Below are 24,653 nucleotides of genomic sequence, written 5' to 3' on the forward strand. Positions count from 1 at the left end.
ATGAAATGTGAAACCAAACAAGTAGCTCATTTTTCTCACTTTCGGCGTCTGAAACACTGAATCAGAGTAATAAGGATTTCAATACTTGCTTAAAAATCTAGTTTTACATTAACATTTTTTTTTCCATTGTCTTTTTTTTTTTTTTTTTTTTTCCAGCTCATGAAACTGAAATTGCATTCTTCTGTGAAGAAGATTATAAGAACTACAAAGCTAATCCCATTTCATCCTGGTGAAAACCCTTTGGGGGCTCCCTTTTTGCATACCTGTCTTAAGCTCCTTATCCCACTAGTGAGTTTTTTTTTTTGAAATTGATAAATAAACTTAAAAAATTAATCGCAGGCTCTGCGATTTTTGCTGAAGTCTGTGGTGTTTTCTGTCCCTGCAGGTCTGTACTTTTTCTTTTTTTCTTGTTGTAAAATAATGTATTTATTTATGAGAAAAAATATACGATTTTTTTTTTTTAAGTGGAAGAAATGGTTATCCAAAAATCATCATGGACGATTGGTTCTCTAGTCATAACTTATTTTTCTGAAATTAGGGGTTATTTGGGTGGCTTGCATGTTGGGTTCCTTAAAAAGATTGGAAGATGGGGCGCCTGGGTGGCTCAGTCGGTTAAGCGTCCAACTTGAGATTCTCTCTCTCCCTGCCACTCTCTCTCTCTCTCTCTGCCCCTCCCCTACACGTGCTCTCTTGCATGTGTCCACCCTCTCTGTCTCTCAAATAATAAATTTCAAAAATAATTTTTTTAATAAAAAAGAATATAAGACTAAGGTCATTCTGTTCATTTTGTGTTCTTCCCATGGTTTCCATTAGAGCCACTGTGGACCGTTACCGTCTTTGGTTAGCGGAGATTATGAGTCTCTCATGACCACCAGTGGCATCTTTTTGGCCACAGTGAGAGGTTTTCTGACGTAAGAGTGTTTCTTTTCTTTTCATATTTCAGCCCACACAAATAGCACGACTGATTTCCCACCCCCCGAGCTGTGTTTCCTTACTCCAGGAGCAAACTATAATAGAACCAAACTCATTTCTTTGGAGAGAAAAGGTAGCAGGATGTTTGCACTTCTGGAAGAAAATTGTTCATTGAGAACAAGTCTAAGTCATGGAAGGTACATTTTTTTCAAAATAATATGATACTCTGGGTTCCCTACAATGACTACTACCAGTTCCTAAAGAGTCCTGATTTCAAAGGGGCCTCTTGGACAGCATATGGATCTAATGAGAACTCCTACGAAGTTAGTCGGCCCTAGAATTATTCCAAGAACCCTCAAAATTGCTAGTAGGACAAATTGGTTTCATTGTGGTAGAGGCCAACTTAAAAAAAAAAAAAATCAGCTTTGAAAGTCTGATCAACATAATCAAAATACGGTTTTTTGGGGGCTTTGTTGAAAGATTTAGTATAGTAGAGCCTTATTTAAAAGAGAAAGTTTATTCATGGTTTCATTCATTAAAAAAGGGCTGAATGGACCAATGACCCAGGCTCCTGAGGAGTGAATAAACACTTAAATAAGACACAGTTTTTGCCTCAGCAAGCGGGGAAAGATATTTAAGCAAGTAATTTTAATATAGTAACAGTGGAAGCTGCCATGGGAACAATGATGATGGGATAGTTAATTCTATATTCTGTACAGGCTTAGTTTTTATTTTTATTTATTTGTCTTTTTAAATTTATTTTAAGAGAGAAGAGAGCTGGGGAGGGGTAGAGAGAGAATCCCAAGCAAGCTCCATGCTGTGAATATGGAGCCCGAAATAGGGCTCTGTCCCACAAACTGCAATCATGACCTGAGCCAAAAGTAAGAGTTGAACACTTAACCAACTGAGCCACCCAGGTGCCCTGGGTTAATTTTTATTTTAAAAGAAGTATCCGTTGAGCTTTTTCTTAAAAGATTGAATAGGAATTTTTACTTAGTAGAAAATAAGGGAAAAGCTTTTAGGAAGAGGGACCAGCATGTGTAAAGGCAAAATGCTGTTAAATAACTCGGGATTTTCTGCAGGAAGTTACAGATTTCAATGTACTAGAGTGGAAGGCCCTTGCACCAGAGGGGAGGAAGAGAAGGCCAGAAGGGAGGTTGAGCTAGGCTTTGTCTATCCTTTATCTATCTAAGGAGTTGGAACTTTACCTAGTAGGTAGTAGGGAGCCAATGGAAAGATTTAAACAGATAAATTATAGGACTAGATTTGTATTTTAGAAAGGGAGCTTTGGCCGCAGCATCTAGAAGGCAGAAAGACAGTTGTCATGGACCAGGTAAAAGTCTGGATGGCCTGACCTCCAGAGTTCGGCACAGGGGAAGGGGAGGGGAGGAGACTTTCTCGCGAGATAGTGTTGACATTTTGTCACGCGTTACATGGCAAGCATCTTGTGGGGTACTTTACATATATTATCTCATTCACTTTTTACCCCAGCTCTTCAGTCTTGATAGTATCATATCTATTTATGGATAAAGAAATTGGGACCCAGAGAGGTAAGGTAGTTCACCCAAAGTGATGCAGTCGTGTACAGTGGGATTGGACCTGGGTGTATCTTGAAGTCCTGACCTTGCCCTGTCAGCCCTGTGGCCTCCAGTTAGAGGTGTGGGGTGGAGGGACTGGGGGAATCTGGGGCTTGGTGAGGGCTGGGTGTGGAGGGTGTAGCAGAAGGAGGAGTGGGGACTTGGTGATTCTTGCCGGAGCGAGTGGCTGGCTTGATGGCGAGGGCGTTGACCCAAGTAGGGGATTTGGTGAGGAGAAGAACAGGTTAGAGCACATTACATTTGCTCGTTTTGCAAGCACTCAGTTTACACACAGTTTTTCTTTTCTTTTTTTTTTTAATTTTTTTTTTTTTTGTTTATTCGTTTTTGAAAGACAGAGACAGAGCACAAGCAGGGGTGGGGCGGAGAGAGAGGGGGACACAGACTCTGAAGCAGGCTCCAGGATCTGAGCTGTCAGCACAGAGCCCGATGCGGGGCTCGAACCCATGAACCGTGAAATCATGACCTGAGCGGAAGTCGGATGCTCAACCGACTGAGCCACCCAGGCGCCCCGAGTTTTTCTTTTCTAAGAAAAATGAAGCCTTTTTTTTTTTTTTTACCTGTATATTTTCTTTTTAAACAAATAATGCAAAAAGATGCATACAAAGTCCTTTGTTTTGGTGTGTATTTTCCTGATTAGACAGTTACATATAGTTATAAACACAGGTGTGGAAATCAAAACTAGAAATGTCTTATGACTGAAGAGGGCTTTTACCAGGAATGGAAGATTGGTTCAAAACTACAGAAAACCTATCAAAGTAATTCACAAAATCTGTAGATTACAGGAGAAAGAAATTACGCTTCTCTCAGTAGCTGCCAAACAAGCATTTGATGATCTGCAACCCCGGGTGTAAGTGAAAGGCAGGAAAAGGATGTGCCCTTCTCTTAGCGAAAGTTGTCCACAGAGAACCCGCTTACTGGACAAGTGTTCTAGGCAGACCTATCAGAGAAGACGCAGGACCAAGGTGACCACTGCTGCCGGGACTATCCAGAATTGTTCTGCGGGTCTTGTTGTAGCCAATACAATAAGAAAAGTGATAAGGAGCACAGATACTGGAGAGGAGGAGGTAAACCATCCCTTTGCAGACAACAGGATTCCAAGCGTATCGAGTGACACATTAGAAGTAACGAGAGACTTCCAGAGCACCTGATGACCAACCTACTGAGACGTGTGCACACAACATTCCTAGAGGATATAAGAGACCTAAGCGAAGAGGGATCACATGTTCATAGACGGAAACCCTGGTGTCGTAAAGACGTAGGTTTGTACCGAACCTGTAACTTAGTGTAACCTCCATCAAAACCCCCAAGGATTTATATTGGCGTTTGACAAACTGGCTTAGAGATTTTATTTGGAAAAGGAAATGTGCGAAAAGAGCCACGATCAACTGAAAAAGCAAAAAGGAAGGGGGGTTACCCACCAGGTGCCCAAATATGCTTTAAAGGTGTAGTAATTGAAACAACTGGGGAGTGATACAGAAATAGACGAAAAAAAAAAAAAAAAAGAATAACAAGTAAAACTAATGTACGTGGAAACTTAGTATATAATAAATGTATTTGTAAGGAAAGAAGGATAATTATATGCTAACTAATTTGGATGTAAATTTAAAAAAATAAAATTTAAAAAAAGAAAAGGATATTTTTAGCAGCTGGCTAGGCGTGAAAAGAGTGAGTTAGGGTCCTACTTGCTACCATTCACATAAATTTCAAATGGATTAAATAACTAGGCATGAAAAACAAGATGATGAGCTTATTAGGGAAAAAAAATGGATTGTATATATGACCATGGGATAGAGAAGTCTTTAAAACACAAAATGCAAATACTATAATTTGCTAAATTTTATGTGTATCTATGAAAAACTAACTCCCTCCCTCAAAAAAAAAAAAAAAAGGTTGAAAGAGAAGTGAATGGGAGAAACTACTTGCAGTTATTTAAAAAATTTTTTTTAATGTATTATTTTTGAGAGAGAGAGACAGGAAGACATAGAATCCGAAGCAGCTTCAGGCTCCGAGCTGTCAGCACAAAGCCCAATGCGGGACTCGAACCCACAAACCGTGAGATCATGACCAGTGCTGAAGTCGGACACTCAACCGACTGAGCCACCCAGGTGCCCCATACTTGCACTTATAAAGTAGACAAAGAATGGGGCTCCTGGGTGGCTCAGTCGGTTCAGCATCTGACTCTTGATTCCGGCTCAGGTCATGATCTTACCATTGGGTTAGTGAGATCGAGCCCCGAGTCAGGCTGTGCACTGATAGCCTGCTTGAGATTCTCTCTCTCTCTCTCTCTCTCTCTCTCCCTCTCCCTCTCCCTCTCCCTCCCCCTTCCCCCTTCAAATAAGCATGAAAAAAAATTTTACATAGGTGAAGGATTGGTTTCCTGGATACGTGAATAACTGTTATTATAATAAGTCTATGAGAAATGGACACACATGCCACAAAAAAACAGACACATTTTATGGAGAAGGAGTTCATGAAAAAGGAAACCTGTATGGCTTATAAACATGTGAAAAGGAGCACATCGTGTTATTCAAGGAAATTCAAAACAAAAGGATACATTTTCATTCGTCAAGTTGGCAAAAAGTAAAAAAGGGTTTGGTAATAAATATTGGCAGTGATGTGTACCCACGCTGTCAGTGGGAGTAGAAATTCGTGTGCAGTCCCTTAGGTGTGGTATCTATTAAAAAACCAAAAGTGCAGATTCCATTGACCCAGAAGTTCCACCTCCCAGAATCTGTCCCAGGGAAACCCTCTCGTGCCTGCAGAAGGAGGCATTTATAAGGGAATATACTGCAGTGTTATTTGGAATAGGAAAACACTGTAAACAACCTAATTAAAGTCATAGCAGAGTAAACAAAGTACAGTGTATCTGGATTCTCAACCACTTAATTTGAAACAATGAGGGGCACATATATTATTTACTGACACAGGACCGTCTTCGGGACATCTTGATGGAATTGCAGAGGGACTCAAACTGTGATGTCGTTTGTTTAAAGGCACAAAATAATACCTATAATGTGTCTATATATGTACATATATATGAATATACACATTGTATACACATATGTACATATGCAAAAAAGAATATACACCAAATTGGTGACTCTGATTACCTCTAGGGAGGGGACCACAATTGGGAGGTGAAAGTCCTAAAATCGTAAAAGCCTGTAATGTTTTTAAGGAGAATGTTTTTGTGTTAAGAATTACTAATAACTAATATCTGTATAGAAATGAAAAGAAATAGGGGCGTCTGGGTGGCTCAGTCAGTTAGGCGTCTGACTCTTGATCCCAGCTCAGGTCTTGATCTCAGGGTTGTGAGTTCGGGCCCCATGCTGGGCATGAAGCCTGCTTAAAAAAATTAATTAATTTTAAAAAATTAAAAGAAGCAAGGAAAAAAACTCGTTAGGTAATCTCCAGTAACACTTTGGTTATCCCATCTAGGGTTATTTCTTCTATATAGGTTTTTTTAGTGTTTCTGATCATTTTGGTGTGTTTTATTCTGTTGTTGTTTATTATTATTTTATTTTTATTTTTTTGAGACAGAGACAGAGCATGAATAAGGGAGGGGCAGAGAGAGAGGGAGGCACAGAATCCAAAGCAGGCTCCAGGCTCTGAGCTGTCAGCACAGAGCCCGACACGGGGCTCAAACCCACAAACTGTGAGATCATGACCTGAGCCAAAGTCAGACGCTTAACCGACTGAGCCCCCAGCCTCCCCAATTTTGGTTAACAAGCAGGTAACATCTGCTTGTTAAAAACCACCAACTTTTAAGGTAAGTAAAAATCCCCTTCTTCCAAGGTCATTCCTTTGCGTAGCCCGATATGCCATACTTTTTTCTGCATATATCTCATTATTTACACATGCGTTCTAAAGCGCTATCATTTGATATTTAAAATGTTCTCATTCTCTTAAACACGGTTCAGGAGTATCCTTTTCCTTTGGAATCATCACTATGTTCCAGACACTGCAGGTGTCGTAAGTATGATCTCATAAGTCCTCAAGTTGGAAAGAACTCCGAGCAGAACCCCATCTGTAGAATGAGAAGCCAATGCCCACCTCACAGAGTTTTGGGGATCGAGCAAGACATTGCCTACGGGGCACGCAGGGCTAGCACAAAGGTAAGTGCACAGTGTCTTATGCTTATTATGAGCACTGCAGCAGCCATCAACTTTATTTTGGCACCAAGAACCTTGATGCTCTCAGACATGAAGACACTCGCCCAAGACCTAAAACCTGAGAAGTCACAGAACAGGTTCCTCCTGCCTTCAAATGCCATACTTAGCAATATTGGGCCCTTGGAGAAACATGGTAGCAAAGGTGTCGGCCAGGAGACGCTGTCCCATTGTTGTTGGTTGGCACCCCTTCTACATGGTTCTGTGCCCTTTTCAATTGTTCTTGTGCCACAGGAACATACAGGCCCTAGTCCCACGTTTAGTCCCACATTTAGCTAAGCCTCGCTGTATGTGAGTTTGAGGAGCTTTCCCTCAGCAAAGCTGTTTTAGTTGCTTTCCTTTCTGCCTCCTCCACACACAGGCAGGGGAGGTGAGGATGTTCCTGCCTCGTTGGGACACCCAGAGAGGCAGCTTTGCCTGGGCCCCTTTGGAAAACTGCCTCTGCATATGGAGGCAAGGAGGCGGTGTCTGAGACTGTGGACTCGCATCTGTAGCGGGAAGAGAAGTGTGAGGATGACGGTGTTCAAGGTACGACCCTTGTCATCTTTTCTTTGTTGTGTGTGCATGCATGTTGGGGGCAGGGCTCTGATTACTGGTTGCTCGCAGTTTCCCTTACTTTCCTCAGAACTCTCCTGATTCATTAGATTAGCATGAGTAACTGAAGCTGGCAGGATAGTTCCTTAATTGGTTGGAGGTTAATATTTTGAACTCCACCGTCAAGGCGGTGGGTCTTGGGTTCTGGAGGCCCGGGCAGCCCCCATCGCGCACGTTGGACCCACACTATCAAACTCATTGCCACCCTCCACCTCTCTCTGTGCCCCGCCAGCGTTTGTGGGAGGGGAGTTCGTGGTAGGAACCAGAAAGATCACGAGCTCTCTCCTATCCTTTCAGTGTTAAATTCTGTTTAGCGAAAAACAAACAAAAAGACTCATTTAATTTCCTAATCCTTGTCCTTCCTCCTCCCTGTAACCCCCAACTTTGCTCCCAGTGCCATCAGACTATGCACTGCCTACCTCCCACCCCCCATTGCAGACGCCTGCAGGCCCCCGGCCGCCCGCCCCCCATTCCTTCACCATATTAGCTCCTGGCTCACCGTCACCTCTCCAGTACCGCTCTGGTCGGGGTTCAGTACAGACAAGCCTCACAGTACCGCGGGGCTCTCAGGTCACTGACCAGCCTGGCTGCGATGTGCTGATCCCGTACTCCGTCTCGGCCTCCTGCTCCCGCAGTCACACCTTAGCCATGGTCATCATCAGTAGCCACACCCCAGTAGGCAACACGGTCTTCATATCTACACCTCTCATTTTCCAACCGTGGCCCCCTGCCCTTCCGTCCCTCCCCCTCCAGTGCCCACCCCCTCAGCGGTTCTTCAGCCTCGCCGGGCCTAGAGTTCGTGGCCCCTACCACCTTTTCACTGCCCCTCCCCTCCCCGGAGATTCTCTGCTCCTCATCCGCCATGCCCCTGGATTTAGTCCCACTCTGTGCCTGGAATGCCTGCACACGGCTGGATACAAGCATGTGGACTGACAAAGCTTTGGTTCATGAGTGCCGGGCTCCAGTAAGTTCCTAACGCTGCCCAGCAACCCCGCACGTCCCTGGTTCCTTCGTCCTCCAGTGGACATTCTCCTTGACCCTCGACCCTCGACCCTGACCCCTCCTCTCCTCTTGAGGGCTGCTCCTGTTGTTTCCTGTTTCACTGAGAAAACAGGCCATCGGCGGGTGGCTTGCTCCTGCTCCCACTACCGTGTCTCCCTGCTTGTGACGGTGGTGAGCCAGCAGCAGTGCCCCTTTCCAAGTCTGTCCTCCATCTGGGCATCCTCCCCGCCCCCGCCCCCGCCCCCGCCCCCAAGCACCACCACAGTGCTGTCCTCGCCCCTCCTCCGGGTCATTCCCACCGGCATGTGAACATGCTGGGGTGACTCCCATCTTCCTGTTAACACAAACCCTTGACAGAGTTCTGCACACCCTCCTTTTTTCCACTTCTCAGCTTCTCTTGAACTCTCTCTGGTTGGGCTTCTGTCCCCCTCGGTCTAGTGACACGGCGCCGGGCAGGGTCACCAGTGGTTCCCCTGTTTCCAGAGGAATGTGCTTCTCCATGTTTGAGTCCACCTGTCAGGGACATTTGACACAAAAGCAACGGACACCTTCCTTTTGCAAACCCCTGCTTCTTGTGGCTTCCTCGTGCTCCACTGGCCACTCAACCTCATTTCCTCCGCCCATCCTTATCTCCTCCAATACTGGAACGCCCAGTCCCCCTGGCTTCTCTAACTGCATCTACCTCCGTGATGAGCTCGGCCATCTCACAGCTTTCAACACCAACTACATGCTGCCAACTCCTCATTTTACCCCACAGCCCAGATCTTCCCCCGAGCCCCACACTCGTACCTCTAACTGGCCACTCTATATCTCCATTAAGGTGGCGAATGAGCTAACAGACATCTCAGACTTTAACATGTCAGAGAACAAGCTTCTGAGCTCTCTCCCGTCCCCTGGTCGCCCCTCAGTCTTCCCCACCGAAGGAAAGAACCCTCGTCCATTTGTGTAGACCCAGAACTTTGGAGACATTTTTCTTTTTCCTCTTCTATCCCGCATCCAGTCCATCAGCCAGCCCTGTCAATTCCACCTCCGAAGTATATCCAGCCTCCAGCCTCGACTCGCCTTTTTCCCTGCTACTGATTGGTCCAAGGCATCACCATCTCTCCCCTGAATTACTGCAAGAGCCTTCTAACTGGGACCCCCTGCTCCTACTCCTTGCCCTGCTATGGTGACCCTCCCCCAGCAGTCAGTGATTGTTCCAGAACCTAAATCCTGTCATGCTTTGCTGAGGAAAAAAGCCAATTTCTTGCTGAGATTTGTGAGGTCCTATGTGATCAGCCCCTAAGCTTATGTGACTTCAACCGGCATCTCTCCTGTCTCTGAATAGCCACTTTGGCCTTGCTTCTCTTCCTGGTGCATGCCAAACACATTCATAGCCCAGGGCCTTTGCACTCACTCTTCCTTTTGCCTGCAATGCCTTTTCTCCTCGTTATTTTTGTGAGTTGCCCTCGTTTCTGTCAGGTGTCTGCATAAATGCTGTTAAAGACTTCCCCGCTCACCCCATATAAAATAGCAAAAGCCTGCCCCCTGCAGCGCTCCCTGCCCCTCTAACTCTAAAAAAAAAAAAAAAAAAAAAATCTTTTTCTGGTCTGTCTCCTGCTGTTAGAATGCCCCCAGTGTATAGAAGTCTGTGGCACTTAGTGGGGCAGCATAAATATTTCTTGAATGAATGAATGACCTTGAGATTGTATTTGAGCCTGAAAGCAAAACTTTATAGATTCTTGAAGCTCATTTCATAGCAAAGGAGACCCGTGTCGATCGGACAAACTCGAGAAGCTTCTGCACTTGAAGAACGGCCATCCGCATTTATACACGGACGTAGGCTGTAATTGGTCAGCAGTCCTGCGCGCATATGTGTCTCGGATGGAATTGAGGAATTGAACGTGAGAGGAAACATCTCATCAAGAGTTAGTTGGTTTTTACTGGCCTGAAGCTGGGTGCTGTGGCACCTGTGTCTTCCCTCTGCTGCCAGGTGTTTTCTGCAGCGGGGTTCTCGCGTGGGCTGGAAAAAGCGCCATGGTGGTTATTCACAAGAGGCAACATAGGTGGCCTAGACTGTCATTTGTTTCTGTTTGCACTGTCCCTGGAAAGCTGTACTCGGTTTCTGCTGGAACTGAACCGTGGATCCTACAACTGTACAAATTACAGCAGGATCTCCCCCCTCCCCCGCCCCCCGCCACCCACTTACCTTAAAGCAAAGTTGCTTGTTTTACAAGTGACCCAGAAGTGAACTTGTGGTGACATTTTGAAATGACACAAATTCAAAATGGCCAGTAGTGCACTTTGGCATGGATCGGAACTGTTTCTCCCCCAGTGTTTGGTTTTGGTGAGTGTGAGGAAGGAGGAAAGAGGAGGGTTTTTGAAGGCAGACGGCCCTGGGTTAGAAGAATGCATATGTTGTCACTAGTTGGGAGGTGTGACCTCGGGCCAGCCACCCAGTCTGTCTGCGTCTCAGTTTCTTTCCCCATTAAATGGGGTATGATAGCACTGACTTCACAGAAGGGCTCTGAGGTTTTGGTCAGATGACCTGGCTCAGTGCCTGGCACACACATACTCTATTTTGGGGACAACTGTCACGTTGCTGTTGCACAAAAAAGATTCATTGCACAGAGGGAAGGTTTAGGCACAGAATGAAAGGTTATCCCACATCAAACATTGGGAAGTGGGGCGCCTGGGTGGCTCAGTCAATTAAGCATCAGACTCTTGATTTCAGCTCAAGTCATGATCTCAGGCTTGTGAGATTGAGCCCCACATAGGGCTTAGCCCTCGGCATACAGCCTGCTTAAGATTTTCTTTCTTTGCCCCTCTCCCACTTGCTCGAGCGTGTGGGTGCTCGCTCTCTCTCTCTCTCTCTCTCTCTCAAAAGAGAGAAGCACATTGGGAAGTAAAGCCAGGCCTTTTCCTACAAGTCAGGTATTTTCCACTGCTTGTGAATTCTCTCCCTTCCACCTGCACCTGTCATCTCCCATAATACTGCCCAGTACTGCTCCTGGGACCCAGGCAAGGACTCAACTTTTCATTTTCCACAAAACCTTCCCTCACATTCCCTTTCCTTGGGAGCCTTGCCCTTGAATGAAGCTAACGCTCGGCATGTTACCTGTCAAAATGTTACCAGTCAAATGTTTCCTGTGCTTGTCCTCTTTCTTCTGGTTGGAGTTTTTCCCAATTAGGGTTGAGTTCATTAACAACAGCAGAGCCATTTAAGTTTCCTTTTTGTAAGAATAAGGCCATTCCTTTCTGTATTCTTTGGCCATAAAGAACAGGAGCAGGGGAGGCGTGGTAGAATGAACAGATGCAGAAGTGGATCCAGAGGTTGCTCAGACAAATATCTTTGGGAAGAACAATTTTGCAAAGGCAGGCTTTGCAGTGTGAATATTCTTGGTACCTGCCCAGACTTCTTCAGTGGTGCTAAGGCCCCCTATTAATCTTTAGATCTTGTAGAGCAGCTCTTCCTCCACAAAACACCTTTCCTGCTGTTTTAGCAGGTGTTCGTTACACGGACTAGAAATCCAGGCAGCAGGTCAGGTGGAGGGAAATCAGCTTTGAACTCACGGTCAGCCACCAGGTGTCAGCAGAGTCTGCCTGGGCCTCGGAGTCTCAAGGGCGAGAGGGCTGGGCATTTGTCAGTGACTGTGCTTTGCTGGGGAGGTTTGTCCACCTGTCAGATCAGCCTTGGAGTCCTTTAGCTGAAAGTCAAAGCCTTCAGCCTGTAAATGGTATGGAATGTTGTACTCTTGTTCGAAAGTGATCATGGGACGGCTACTGCCTCAAATTCAGATTTCTTTCAAAAGTCAGTGCCTGATTACTTCAAAACCAATACTAGCTTTAATCGGTTAGACTTCAATAATCTTACTTATTTCTAAAGTGAATACCAACAACGCATTAACGCTTTGGAAAATTCCCCTGCTTATTTGTCGAGCATTACTTTTGAAAGCTAAAGATTGAAAATTGGCAAGCAAGTTTTAATAGATCCTTTGTTAAAGCTTCCAAGGATACTGCGTTGTGTGCAACTCCCTTTGTTTAGCTGAGCTTAGATGCTTAAACAAATCCCTTTCCAAACCAGTGATGTTAGAGAAGACATTGTGCTCGGCGGAGGGGCTTGGAAACGATCCTTCTGCAGGTGACAAGGTGAGTTTGCAGCAGAGCCCAGAGCTTTGGAAGCAGGGTGACTGCCGCCTCAGGGACATGGCAGTTGTTTTGCACGAGGTAGTATCTCGTCCCTTCTGGAGGCTGGAAGTGCTCACACGCGATGAGGCGATACCATTAACCCTTTGAATAGTTTACAAAAAGCCTTGTTTATTTCTAGATTATTAAAGAAATCCAGCTGTTAGGTAGTGAACAGAATAAAGAACCAGCCTGCCACAGTGCAGAACTTCCTCTGCATGTTCTTTTCATGATTCAGCTCGAGTCTGGCCGATGGAAGAAAACTCTAGGGCGGAGGGCAGGGCCCGAGATGGCAGGGTCTCTGTATAGCTCTGGGGACTCTCTTGGGGTCTAACTGCGGTCCTCAGTCCTGTCAGTGCCACTTACCTCTTTAATGCACACGCCGTAGCTGGTAGACGCTTGCAGGCCAAGATGCTGAGGAGAGGCTTGGTCACATGTGACAGTCCTAGGAAGGCCCGCACCAGGCGGGAGCTCATCAACTCCTTCCCAGCTCTTCCTTTTCCAAATGGTTACAGCCCCTGGCAGAATGGGGCTCACGTGACCTCATGAGCAGTCCCTGGTCTCAGGTCTCCCATGTGTGACAGAAACATGTTAAGACCCGTGTGCAAAGGTTCTGCTGACTGGCCTTCCTCAAGTCACCAGAGCAAGGGGACAGAGTAATTTATTGAGATAGGAATTTGTATGCAATTCTCTGTATTCTTTTCTCCCGTCATTCCAAGGTGGTCAGGCTCTTTGGTGTTTTCACCCAGGGGTGCTTTAAGACTGAAAGCAGAAGAGTTTGAAGGCAGATTCTTTCGGTCTTTCCTGGAGCCTTAGCTGGTCGGGCAGATTTTGCCGTAAGTCTCGAGATGGAGGGGAAGGAGGAGCAGGCAGGAGGCTGGAATGATTCCATAGGGCAAGTTCTACCACTGGAAGTTTTGTGTGTTCTGGGGAGGAAATTGCTACCCCCAACTGGACAAGCCCTCCCACTGTACTCAAGACTCCAGACCTCCATTCCTCATAGGATCTGCCCGGTTGCTCAGCTTCTCGGGACCACATGGATAGCAACAATAGTCTCCTCTGGGAAAGCCACTGTGAACTGATGACTAAAAGAGAATCCTAGAATCCTTCGCCCCAGGACCTTTGCATAACCTTGCGGTAGAGGATAAGAAAGGTCAATTAATGGCTGAGATTGAATTTCAAGCCAGATGGGGACCTGGAATCAGACTTAAAAAAGGAAGAAATAGGATGTATACCTGAAACTAATATTACATTCTATGTTAACTAACTGGAATTTAAATAAAAACTAAGGACGGAAAGGAAAGGAAAGGAAAGGAAAGGAAAGGAAAGGAAAGGAAAGGAAGAAAGAAAAGGAAAGGAAGAAATAAAAAGAAAGAAAGAAAGAAAAAAAAGAAAAGAAAGAAAGAAAAAGAAAAAGAAAAAGAAAAAGAAAGAGAAAGATGTCTTTTATACATGTGTTTGTTATCACAAATTCATATACAACATGCTAGGGTTGGCCCAGTTTAATATTTAAGGAAAGATAATATAGCCACTCAATTTCTGTTACCAGCCAAAAGGATAATTTAATAAAAATAGAGAACAGAATGAAACTCTACTTCCAAATTATCAAAAGAACCCACCCCTCTTTTTTGAGAATTAAAAAATGTGTGTAACTTCTTACCAAGTCAAAAAAAAATCAATCATACTGAAAGACTTTTACCACTGTTTCCTGACCTAACTCCTCTCTCTTTGGTGAAGGGTGTGTTTTAGATTTGGGGGACTAGGCATTTGGGAGATACTTTTAATTTGGAAACTCGTATCTTTGAGTTTTGGGAAGTTTTCTTGTATAGGCTCTTTAGTGATTTCTTTCTTCTCTGTTTTGTTTGTTCTCTTTGGCATTTTCATTAGCCAGATATGAGACTCCCAGGATTGTTCCTCTAAACTTTTAACTTTTGTCTTTTGGTTTTCCTTCCTGGGAAGTTTACTCAGTTTTATCTTACTATTTAAAAAAAAAAAAGTTTATTTATTTAAAGTTTTTTTAACGTTTATTTATTTTTGAGATAGAGACAGAGCATGAACGGGGGAGGGTCAGAGAGAGAGAGGGAGACACAGAATTTGAATCAGGCTCCAGGCTCTGAGCTGTCAGCACAAAGCCCAACACGGGGCTTGAACTCATGGATCATGAGATCATGACGTGAGCTGAAGTTGGACGCTTAACCGACTGAGCCACCCAGGTGCCCCTATTTATTTATTTTTGAGAGAGAGCAGGGGAGGGGCAGAGAGAGAGAGAAAGAGAGAGAGAGAGAGAGTCCCATGCAGCCTCCACACTGTCAGCACAGAGCCCAATGTGGGGCTTGAACTCATAAACCTTGAGATCATGACCTGAGCTGAAGTCAAGAGTTGGATGCTTAACCAACTTGAGCCACTCTGCCACCCCCTTATTTTTCTATTTTTAAATATTTCTGCTATCATATTTTCAATTTCCTTCTTGTTCTGTATTTCTTTCCTATCGTATCCTTTCTTTATTTTATGGGTGTGATATCTTCTCTTTTCTTCTAAAGATATTAATAATTGCTATTTTATTTAAATGTTTTTTCTGCTCCTCATAGTGTCTCTGTTTTCTCTGCATTCCTTTTCCCAGTTGTTGGCTTTGGGTTCTTTCTTCCATCGTAGAGGCATTCCCTAAATGTCCACTTATATTTAACCTTGAGGTGTTTATTTATTTATTTATTTTAATTTTTTTAAAACACTTATTTATTTTTGAGAGAGAGCACATGCACAAATGGGGGAGGAGCAGAGAGAGGGAGACCCAGAATCTGAAGCAGGCTCCAGGCTTCGAGTTGTCAGCACAGAGCCTGACGCGGGGCTCGAACTCACAGGCTGTGAGATGGTGACCTGAACCAAAGTTGCATGCTTAGCTGACTGAGCTACCCCAGTGCTCCTAAGCTTGAGGTGTTTAAAAGCTCCATACAAGTGCTCTGTGTTTGGGTGAGACTTGTTCCTCCAGAATGTTCCAGGTCCCAGAGCCCAGAGAATAAACCTCCAGTCTCCTGCCTGGGAGTGACATGTGCATGTGCACACACTCTCTCTCTGAGAATAAATACATAAACTTAAAAAAAAAAAAAAGAAAAGCTTCAAGTAATCAAAAAGATCCTTAATGTCTTTGAACAAGCATCATGTCCCCTTTACAGATCTTCAAGGTCATAATCTTCTTTGTTCTTCTGAACAAAAAATGAAATTTCCCTTGTTTTTGACCGTGTGTCTCAGCTCTTATGAAAAAAATATATGATTAGCCATCCTTCCAGTACCTTCTGAAGTGTGTGCACTCATGCGCACAGGGGTGCAGTGAGGGGTGGGTCTTGGGCGGGGGGGCATGTACATAGAGGGAACCTGTGGCATCTATGTGTTAAGAACTGGGGTGTGCTAGTTGCTTGACTTCTGGCTGGTGGCTGCTCCCTTCATGTAGACCTCCTATGAGTGGCAGAAGCCGTATTTGAAAATGCCACGTCTGAGTATCTTTCCCACAACCAGATTCAGCAACCTCTGCAAGCCAAGCCAAGCCGTGAAAAGGGAGACCATGTAATAGTGTAGTAACAGCTAATGTAGTCACAGCTAGTACCTAATAGCTAGTATTTAGTGAGTGTGTAGTCCGTGTGGGGCCTCACCAGAGCACTTTACATAGATTTACTCAGTTACCCTGCTAGTAAGTGATGGAGGGGACGTTTAGAGCCTGCTCAGAGCCAACTACCACACTGTCTTTGTAAGGAAGCCAGGAGGGACTCTAAGCGTAAAAGGGAGGCTTCTTATACTCACTGGGTGTGCTGGAAAAAAATTCCTCATTGTAACTACCATGAGTGGTATCTTCTTTGCTTCTCACTATTTTCTGATACCTCCTCAGGATGAGTCAGCTCAGAATTCCTGGAATTAACACTGCATAAGAACGCCCTCCGCTTCTCTTTCTACTGACACTGTCCTGATTTGGGCCCTCATCATTTCTCATCTTGACCACTGAGACACTCTCCTGTCTGGTGTCCTTCCCCACAGACTCTCATCCATCGGGTCCATCCTTCACACTTGCTGCTGGAGTGATCTCTGTTTTAGAAAAATGCAAGTCTGACTGTGTCCCTCCCTGTTTATTTTTTTTAATGTTTATTCATTTTTGAGAGAGAGAGCAGGGGAGGGGTAGAGAGAGGGAGAGAGGGACAGAGGATCCGAAGTGGGCTCTGAGCTGACAGCAGTGAGACCCCCGATGCTGGGCTCAAATCCACCAACCATGAGATTGTGATCTGAGCCGAAGTCAGACGCTCAACCAACTGAGCCACCCCGGTCCCCTCTCCCCTCCACCCCCTCCCCCATTTAAAAAACCACCTGATGGGTCCCCATTTCCTTCAGGATAAAGTGCATGCTCTAGCATGGCATTGGGGACTTCTTGGATTAATCGCAAAGCACATCTCCAGCCTTTTCTCTTGCTAGTGATTCGGCGACCCCTTCCTCTCTCCCAAAGCCCTCCTCTGTTCCCACCACCTATTCTCTCTGGACACAGCATGCTTCCACCTACCTCAGGATTCTCACACTGCTTTCTGGAATGCTCCACCCCCTCTCCACCCGACTGCCATTCATCTTGGGAGGCAGTCAAGGACCGCTCGTCTCCAAGATCTTCTCTGACCCCCCTGCCCTATCACTTCACAGTCAGTAGACTCAATTCTGCCCTCCTTTGTGTCCTCACCATGTCCTGGCCAGTCTTCTACAGCACTTATAGCACACTGTTGCCTTGCTTTTCCATATGTTGATCTTCCCCACAAGATGGGGCTCTCCCCAAGTTTGGGGCTCAAGTCTTATTGTTGTAGCTCCCCTGCTTGGCACATATCAGGACTTAATAAATGTATAGGTCTATTTATTTGCATACGAATGAATGGATTCACTTTCCCTATTGCATCGTATAATCTTCTAAAAGCTATTGGGCTTTCTGGAACTTACATTAAGGAAGTCACATACCAGCAATAATATCCAGATAACTCAGCCTGTGCCAAAATTGCCTGACGAGATTATCTGTGCCTCACAGCTAGGACCACAATTTTCTGCGTCTTTTATATTCTCTCCGTGTCCTGACATAGTGTTGGATATGCACTATCTGTTTAAAATGTTTTTGTTGATTTGAGTTGGCTTGGCTAGGGGATACAAAAGAGAAAATGTGGTCCCTGCCATTATGGGCCTGACACATAAAAAGGGAGACAGGATAGGTCCTGTGCGGGAAAAAAGCCTCATTAAAACCAATTACTGAGACTTTCCTTCAAAGTCCCCAAAGATGCCTGTACATATTCCCAAAGAAGCCCTTACGAATTACATGACCCTGGTGAAGGTCTTCCTTCACCGTATGATTTGTGGCAGGAAAAATAAGGACTTTCAAAGCGGTTAAGGTCACTTTGTACTAAGACAGTGGCACTCTATCACGTTAAATAAAATGTCAGTGGATAGTTACTGTGTCATTCTTTTCACATGATTTTATGCACAGCGGATAATTTTATTATATATAGGTATATATACGTGAATTGGGTATGACTATTGATTTTTAAGAATTTAGTAAGGCTGTGCAAACAAATGTGTATCCCTTATTTAAGGAAACCTGGGAAGGAAACGACAAGGTGCTGATGTGTCGTGAGGGCTGCGGTGGGCTTTTTGTGTACGAATGCCTTTATGTGATGTTGCGCACAACCCTGGATCATAGACGTCGCATCCCCTCCTTACAGATGGGAAGACGGAGGCTCACATACACCAATCTGCCTAAGGTCTCTACGGCCGGTGTCACAGAGCGTAGGCTCGAAATTTTAGAGGCTTTCACATTATACTACCTATAGGTACTCAAATCTAAATTCATTCATGTGAAATTCCATCTAAAGGATGGATCCTTAGAAAATTGTTAACTGCTGAGATTCTGTTGGCAAATACCTGAAGTATATGTATTTTTTGTCTGTGTACATGTATTTGAGTTTTAAACATGAGAAATATTTTAGCCATTAAATTACCAAAAAAAAAAAAACCCAAAATGATGCATAGTATACAAAATGAACACAGGCTGATGTACCTCTGTGTTTCCATGTAGTTGTTACTACAGCAGGAGGAAACCTGGAACGGTATTTTCAGGGTGGAGGTAATTTGACAATATACCTAAATTAGTATCACACAAACCCAGTGATTCGTTGAAATCTCTTTGGGAATTCTTTTCCTTTTTTAAAGTTTATTTATTTATTTTGAGGGAGGAGGGCAGAAAGAGAGGGAGAGAGAGAATCCCAAGCAGGCTCCACACTGTCAGTGCAGTGAGATCACGACCTGAGCAGAAATCTAGAGTCGGACGCTTAACCGACTGCCCCTCTTTGGGAATTCTATGGGCACAGCGACATGGTAGTTAAGAACAGAACCTCCGGTGGGGCGCCTGGGTGGCTCAGTCGGTTAAGCGTCCAACTTCGGCTCAGGTCATGATCTCGTGGTCCGCGAGTTCGAGCCCTGCGTCGGAGCTCAGCTCAGAGCCTGGAGCCTGTTTCAGATTCTGTGTCTCCCTCTTTCTCTCTCCTCCCCCGCTCATGCTCTGTCTCTCTCTTCTCAAAAATAAATAAACGTTAAAAAAAAAAAAAAAGAACAGAGCCTCTGGGGTCTTTATGACTCTGCACAGTTTACTTTGAGCCCCATTTTCCTCATGTGTAAAATTAGGCCAACAGCACCCATTGCCTGGGGTGTCATCCAGATTAAATGACAGGATGTCTGTCAGGTGCTGGGCAGGGGCCTGCCCGCAGTATGGCTCAGTGATGGGTAGGTAGCTGGATATGTACACTTTTTACCTGATATCCTCCCCTGGCACACGCACTAGGGCTAGGCTGTACATATTCTGGAAAATTCTGGAAAGGCCATAAGATATTAGCGAGATGAGTTCTTCTGGTCATGAAGATTGAGAGGGCATGGGGAAATTGAAGTTGGGTGCTGCTTCATCATGGGGGGCTTCTAGGAACCCCAGTGTTTGGGGGGAGAAAAGGCTGTGTGGCTCAGAGGAGGCATCAGCACGATGTCTGAAGCTGTTGTCATATCATGGTGACATATCATGGTGACAGGGTGGAAAAGCTGGATTCTACCAGCTAGCCAACTCTGTCTCAGCCGCGCTCCTCAATGTCTGTGGGCATTTCGTCATGCAGTCACATAGAGCTTGTATTCTGGACTTTCTGCGAAGTTTCAGTTTCCAAGATTCAGTGCCATTGTCAAAGCCCAATTTCTGTTTTCCAGATTTGGCAATTATTGTACCCAAGAGTGGGAAAACCCTCCAATCTCGGTCTTTAAGCACTAAAATAGAAACGGGGCACGGAGAAGAGAAAGGGGAGAAAAAGGAGTGGGAGGGAGGTGCACAAGAAGGATGGAGGGAGGAAAAAGCACCGGTATAAACCCTGGGCTCGCACCCAGGCGTGCTGGTGGAGAGGGCAGGGGTTAGCCGAACATGTTACAGAAAGCAGGGCACGGGAGGGCTGGCAGGTGGCCAGGTGTGAAATCCCTGCGCACCCCCGACCCCCCACTTGCCCATGCTGCTCCTGGATACCACCGCTGGCACCCTGCCTGAAGCCAGGAGGGAGATGGTTGCCAGCATCTTCCAGGGACCCTGTGGAGAGAGCTCCGGGGTTGGGAGGGGGGCTCTCAACTTCTCAATCCACTGTGAGCTGGCCCAGGGAGTTATCCCGACACTCGCCTAGAGTGGCCAGCCCCCGCAGTTTCTCCACTGAGAACATCACAAGTGGGCACTCTTTCAGAAGGACTTAAGGTAATTCTTCTAAGGGCAGGAATGTTGTTTCCTACCTCTGCCTCGAGGTTTTAAAAGACTCAGATGAGAGGGTTTTATGATTCTGGGCTTTATGCTTTCACCGGATTTCCCATTCCATCACACCCCTCAGGGCTATGAAATTTGGATTACTTTTTAATCTTCCCTTCCCATTTTCGTTGTTCTGGTGTTGAACTGATTATGCAGAACTGTGTGTTGATGGCTCTGTGGCACCTTCCCTCTGGGGATGGGATGGAGCTCTGCTTCCTAAACGTCACCTTTAATCCTCTTGGGGTGGGGGGGCACTGTGGCGGGGGTACTCACCCCGTCCATCAGGGCCCCGCGGGGACTGACGCTTTGCAGGTGCTGGTAACCGCGCTGCACAGAACGGGTTGGGGGTTGGGCAGGGTCCCCGGCTCTTGCCTGCCCTCTCAGGTGACACTGGTGGTTAAAAGAATAAATACATGACAATTGAGCTGGCTCTGCCCGTGAAAGAAACTAGGAGGCAAGTTGCCTGTGAGGTATCATCTGGAATCACCTACCTACTGGGAAGGGAGGTGGTGAGTCACGGAGAGGAGGATGGGTGGGTGATGGTAGCCACCCCCCCACCCCCACCCCCACCCCGCCCAGCAGCGCCTTGTACAACAACTTCAATTCAAAGTGAAAACAGATTCTCTGCCTGGGAGCCAGCCTATCAGTATAAGGTATTTCGTTCTCAACTCGGGACGGGGGTGGGGGGGAGGTTATGATAAATGGATCAACACAGGGGTTCCTGCTTCCTGTCTCCGTTTATATGTGCTTCCTCAGCATGCCTCTCACTTTCCCAACTTTTTACGTCCAATTGGCCTTTCCAGAACTTTCCAGAGTAGGTAGAGCCTACTCGTAGTGCCCCAGGGGATGGTTTCAGGTGGTAGTACATTGAGAAAGTTATTCTTGTCTTCTTCTCCAGGTCTTCTGCCTCAGTTTGCTGGCACGTCTTGAAGATTTCCTCAGCCTCATGGCCTCCTCTGTGTTTTACATTAAAAACAATTTTTTTAAACATTTTATTCTTTAAAAAAAATTTTTTTTAACGTTTATTTATTTTTGAGACAGAGAGAGAGACAGAGCATGAACGGGGGAGGAGCAGAGAGAGAGGGAGACACAGAATGGGAAGCAGGCTCCGGGCTCTGAGCCATCAGCCCAGAACCCGACGCGGGGCTCAAACTCACGGACCGCGAGATCGTGACCTGAGCTGAAGTCGGCGCTTAACCAACTGAGCCACCCAGGCGCCCCACGTTTTATTTATTCTTGAGAGAGAGAGAGAGAGAGAGAGAGAGAGAGAGAGAGAGAGACAGAGCATGAGCAGGGGAGGGGCAGAGAGAGAGGGAAACACAGAATCCGAAGCAGGCTCCAGGCTCTCAGCTGTCAGCACAGAGCCCGATGCAAGGCTCGAACCCACGAACCTTGAGATCACGACCTGAGCTGAGGTCGGATGCTTAATGGATTGAGCCACCCAGGTGCCCTGTTTTACATTTTTAAGAAGACCAGGGCTACTCCACTAAGTGTTTTAGCAGGTAAATATCTAACTAGAATTTAATAACACCATTTCGTTTTTATCTTTAAAATTTTATTTAAGCCTTTACGGCAAGTGATGCTGGTTTTCCCACTGACACTAGAGGTACTTATGTAGCCAACTTATATGGCACTTACTCTCCGGAAGTCTCATTTTAAAGGCTTCTAAAGAGGGGCGCCTGGGTGGCTCAGGCGGTTAAGCGTCCGACTCTGGCTCAGGTCACGATCTCGCGGTCGATGAGTTCAAGCCCCGCGTCGGGCTCTGGGCTGACGGCTCGGAGCCTGGAGCCTGCTTCCGATTCTGTGTCTCCCTCTCTCTCTGCCCCTCCCCCGTTCATGCTCTGTCTCTGTCTCAAAAATAAATAAACGTTAAAAAAAAATAAAAAAAAAATAAAGGCTTCTAAAGAGAGAGTGCTGTGATTCGCATAACCTAATTATAAACCTCTGAGATAAGAACGACAATTGCCCTCATTTTATAGATGGGGAAACCGAGGCACGAAGGGGTTAAATAAGGCTCCAAAGTGGTGGAGGCAGTGTCGAAACCCTGACAGCTTGGCCCTAGACTCTGTGTTCTTCACCTCTGTGCTATGCTGCTTCTCCACAGGAGTGCTTTAAAAATTAATGTATTCAAGGGAGAAAGTGAGTCGATTTGCAGAAAACGTTGATATAAAGGCAGTAAGGCCCCGGCACCATCTGGAATGGCAGAGATGGCGAAGGCGGGCTACATAAAATGAGTGCGGGTGCTGGCTCCCTGGCCGACAGGATAAAGAAGAGCCCAGCCAATTAAGCACCTGACCTTGGACACCGCTCACTCCACCCAAAGGATCGCTGGAGCTTCAGACAAAACTCCTTGCAGGCTGGCTCTGTAATGGAGACGCCTGGCAGGACTAGCTGTATTTGTAATAATATGCGCAAGCATATGCACGATGCCCGTATATACACACCCACGTGTAAGTACACGCACGGATGCTCTTAGGTGCCAGCAGTGCTCTCGTGACAGGCAGTCTTTCCTTTACCATCCACGTATTCTCTCTGTACTTGTCACAACGGCCTGTGTGGTGGCTTTCACCTCCTACTGCTGGATGAAGACGCCAAGCCCAGGAGGAGAAGCTGCTGAACTTGTCCACCCTGACAGCCGTGCTGGGAGGTCAGCCCGGGCCGCCCCTGACCCCAGGCAAGTTCTCTCCCACCGCGTGACACTGTCGGTTCCTTGTTATTGCAGAGTGAGCCCACTTGCCCACTTTCCCTACATTCTCTTCCAGAAAAGTAAGCGTTGGGTTCAAATACGACTCTGGACAACAGTTCTGTGACTCTGAGATTTAAATAATGAATACTTTAAATCTTGGAGATTGATTTGGAATCGCCAGGTCTTCATTCTACCAAGTAAGGCACATTTAAAACAAAACGGTGGGGCGCTGGGTGGCTCAGTCGGTTGGGCGTCCGACTTCGGCTCAGGTCATGATCTCGTGGTCCATGAGTTCGAGCCCCGAGTCAGGCTCTGTGCTGACCGCTCAGAGCCTGGAGCCTGCTTCGGATTCTGTGTCTCCCCCTCTCTCTGCCCCTCCCTCCCTCATGCTCTATCTCTCTCTGCCTCTCAAAAATAAAGAAAACTAATAAAAAATTTTTTTAAACAAAACGGTACTTCTCCAAAGTATAACAAAGCCTGGCAACTGTCCATCATCATTGTCAATAGATAAATGAAAGGAGATCCTAACACAGAAATGGAGGGAAGACATAAACTTGGAATAATCTGTGTGTGTGTGTGTGTGTGTGTGTGTGTGTGTATGTATTCTATTTTCTTTGAGTTTTTAAATTTATTTTGAGAGAGAGAGCATGCAAGTGAGAGAGGGGCAGAGAGAGAGGGAGAGACGGAGAGAATCCCAGGCAGGCCCCACACTGTCAGCACAGAGCCCAAGTCGGGGCTGGAGCTCTCCAACTGTGAGATCATGACCTGAGCCAAGATCAACAGCCAGATGCTCAACCAATGGAGCCACCCAGGCGCCCTGTGTATATTCCATTTTTAAGAAAGTTAAAATTTCCTCTTGGAACCAAGTCGGCAGTGTCTGGGAGCCGCTGTCTTGGAGCACCAGTCTGACCTTTCTGCTCTTTCGTGTTGGCTGTTTAATTGCCTTAATTTGAAAGCCACCTCTGTCAAGGGATACCAGGAAGGTATCTCCCACTCCTCCCACACTCCTGATTTGCTGACTGTGGATGCTGCTGGCTCTTCTGCGGATGTTGAAAAGCCACTTCACCCTCAGCACCATCTCCAGTCCTTGGAGGTTGGGCTCCCCAAGAGGGTAGAGCGGTGTCTTTTCTGTTCACTGCCCTGCCCTTGAACCTCGCCCAGTGCCTGGCATATGGTAGGCACACAACAACTATTTGTTGAGTGGCTGAGTGAATGAGCAAATGGCTGATAAAGGGGAGAATTACATTTTCATTTTTTTCCTCTTCGTGTGCAGATATGATAAACTCTTCACAAAAAAAACATATCTGTAAATTATGAAACCATAATGGGAGGTGCACTGCTAACCCACCACACAGCTTAAGAAGAAAGTTTGTGAGCGCCTACGTTATCTCATCCTCGTTGCTTCCCTGGAAATAAAAAGCATACTGAATTTTGGGTTTCTCATTCATTCTCTTCCCTTTAGAATGTAGTTTAAAAAGTACTGTATGTGAGTATTCCTTCCTAAATTTTGTATTTACCACCCGTGCTTCCCTAAAAGAATTTTTATTTAAATTTTTTTTTCATGTTGATTTAGTTTTGAGAGAAAGACACAGCGTGAGCAGGGGAGGGGCAGAGAGAGAGGGAGACCCAGAATCAGAAGCAGGCTCCAGGCTCCGAGTGGTCAGCACAAAGCCTGACGCGGGGCTCGAACTCACAAACTGCAAGAT

General features: G+C 45.9%; 1 protein-coding gene and 2 long non-coding RNA genes across 13 annotated transcripts in view; all 3 read left to right on the forward strand.

Moving 5' to 3' along the window:
- Positions 1–2,861, forward strand: part of CC1H2orf76 (chromosome C1 C2orf76 homolog) — a 74,620-nt gene extending 71,759 nt beyond the window's left edge. For 10 of the 11 annotated variants that reach the window (XM_045479539.1, XM_045479544.1, XM_045479536.1 and 7 more), the window contains one exon: positions 157–336. In XM_045479539.1, the coding sequence (XP_045335495.1) occupies positions 157–233 (77 nt within the window). In that variant the 3' untranslated portion in view covers positions 234–336. Of the gene's footprint in view, positions 1–156; positions 337–943 lie in introns of those variants that run through there. The other variant, XR_006712802.1, reaches the window with a different exon arrangement.
- A 3,260-nt stretch (positions 2,862–6,121) lies between these two features.
- LOC123598813 lies at positions 6,122–9,255 on the forward strand. The gene is made up of 2 exons (XR_006712803.1): positions 6,122–6,625; positions 7,041–9,255. It is a non-coding gene; the product is annotated as an uncharacterized LOC123598813 (long non-coding RNA).
- Positions 9,256–24,062: 14,807 nt separating this feature from the next.
- Positions 24,063–24,372, forward strand: LOC123596732. Its single transcript, XR_006711834.1, has 2 exons — positions 24,063–24,121; positions 24,221–24,372. It is a non-coding gene; the product is annotated as an uncharacterized LOC123596732 (long non-coding RNA).
- The last annotated feature ends 281 nt before the right edge of the window (positions 24,373–24,653 follow it).

Source organism: Leopardus geoffroyi, chromosome C1, assembly GCF_018350155.1.
Source record: "Leopardus geoffroyi isolate Oge1 chromosome C1, O.geoffroyi_Oge1_pat1.0, whole genome shotgun sequence".
In the NCBI taxonomy this organism is placed as follows: domain Eukaryota; kingdom Metazoa; phylum Chordata; class Mammalia; order Carnivora; family Felidae; genus Leopardus; species Leopardus geoffroyi.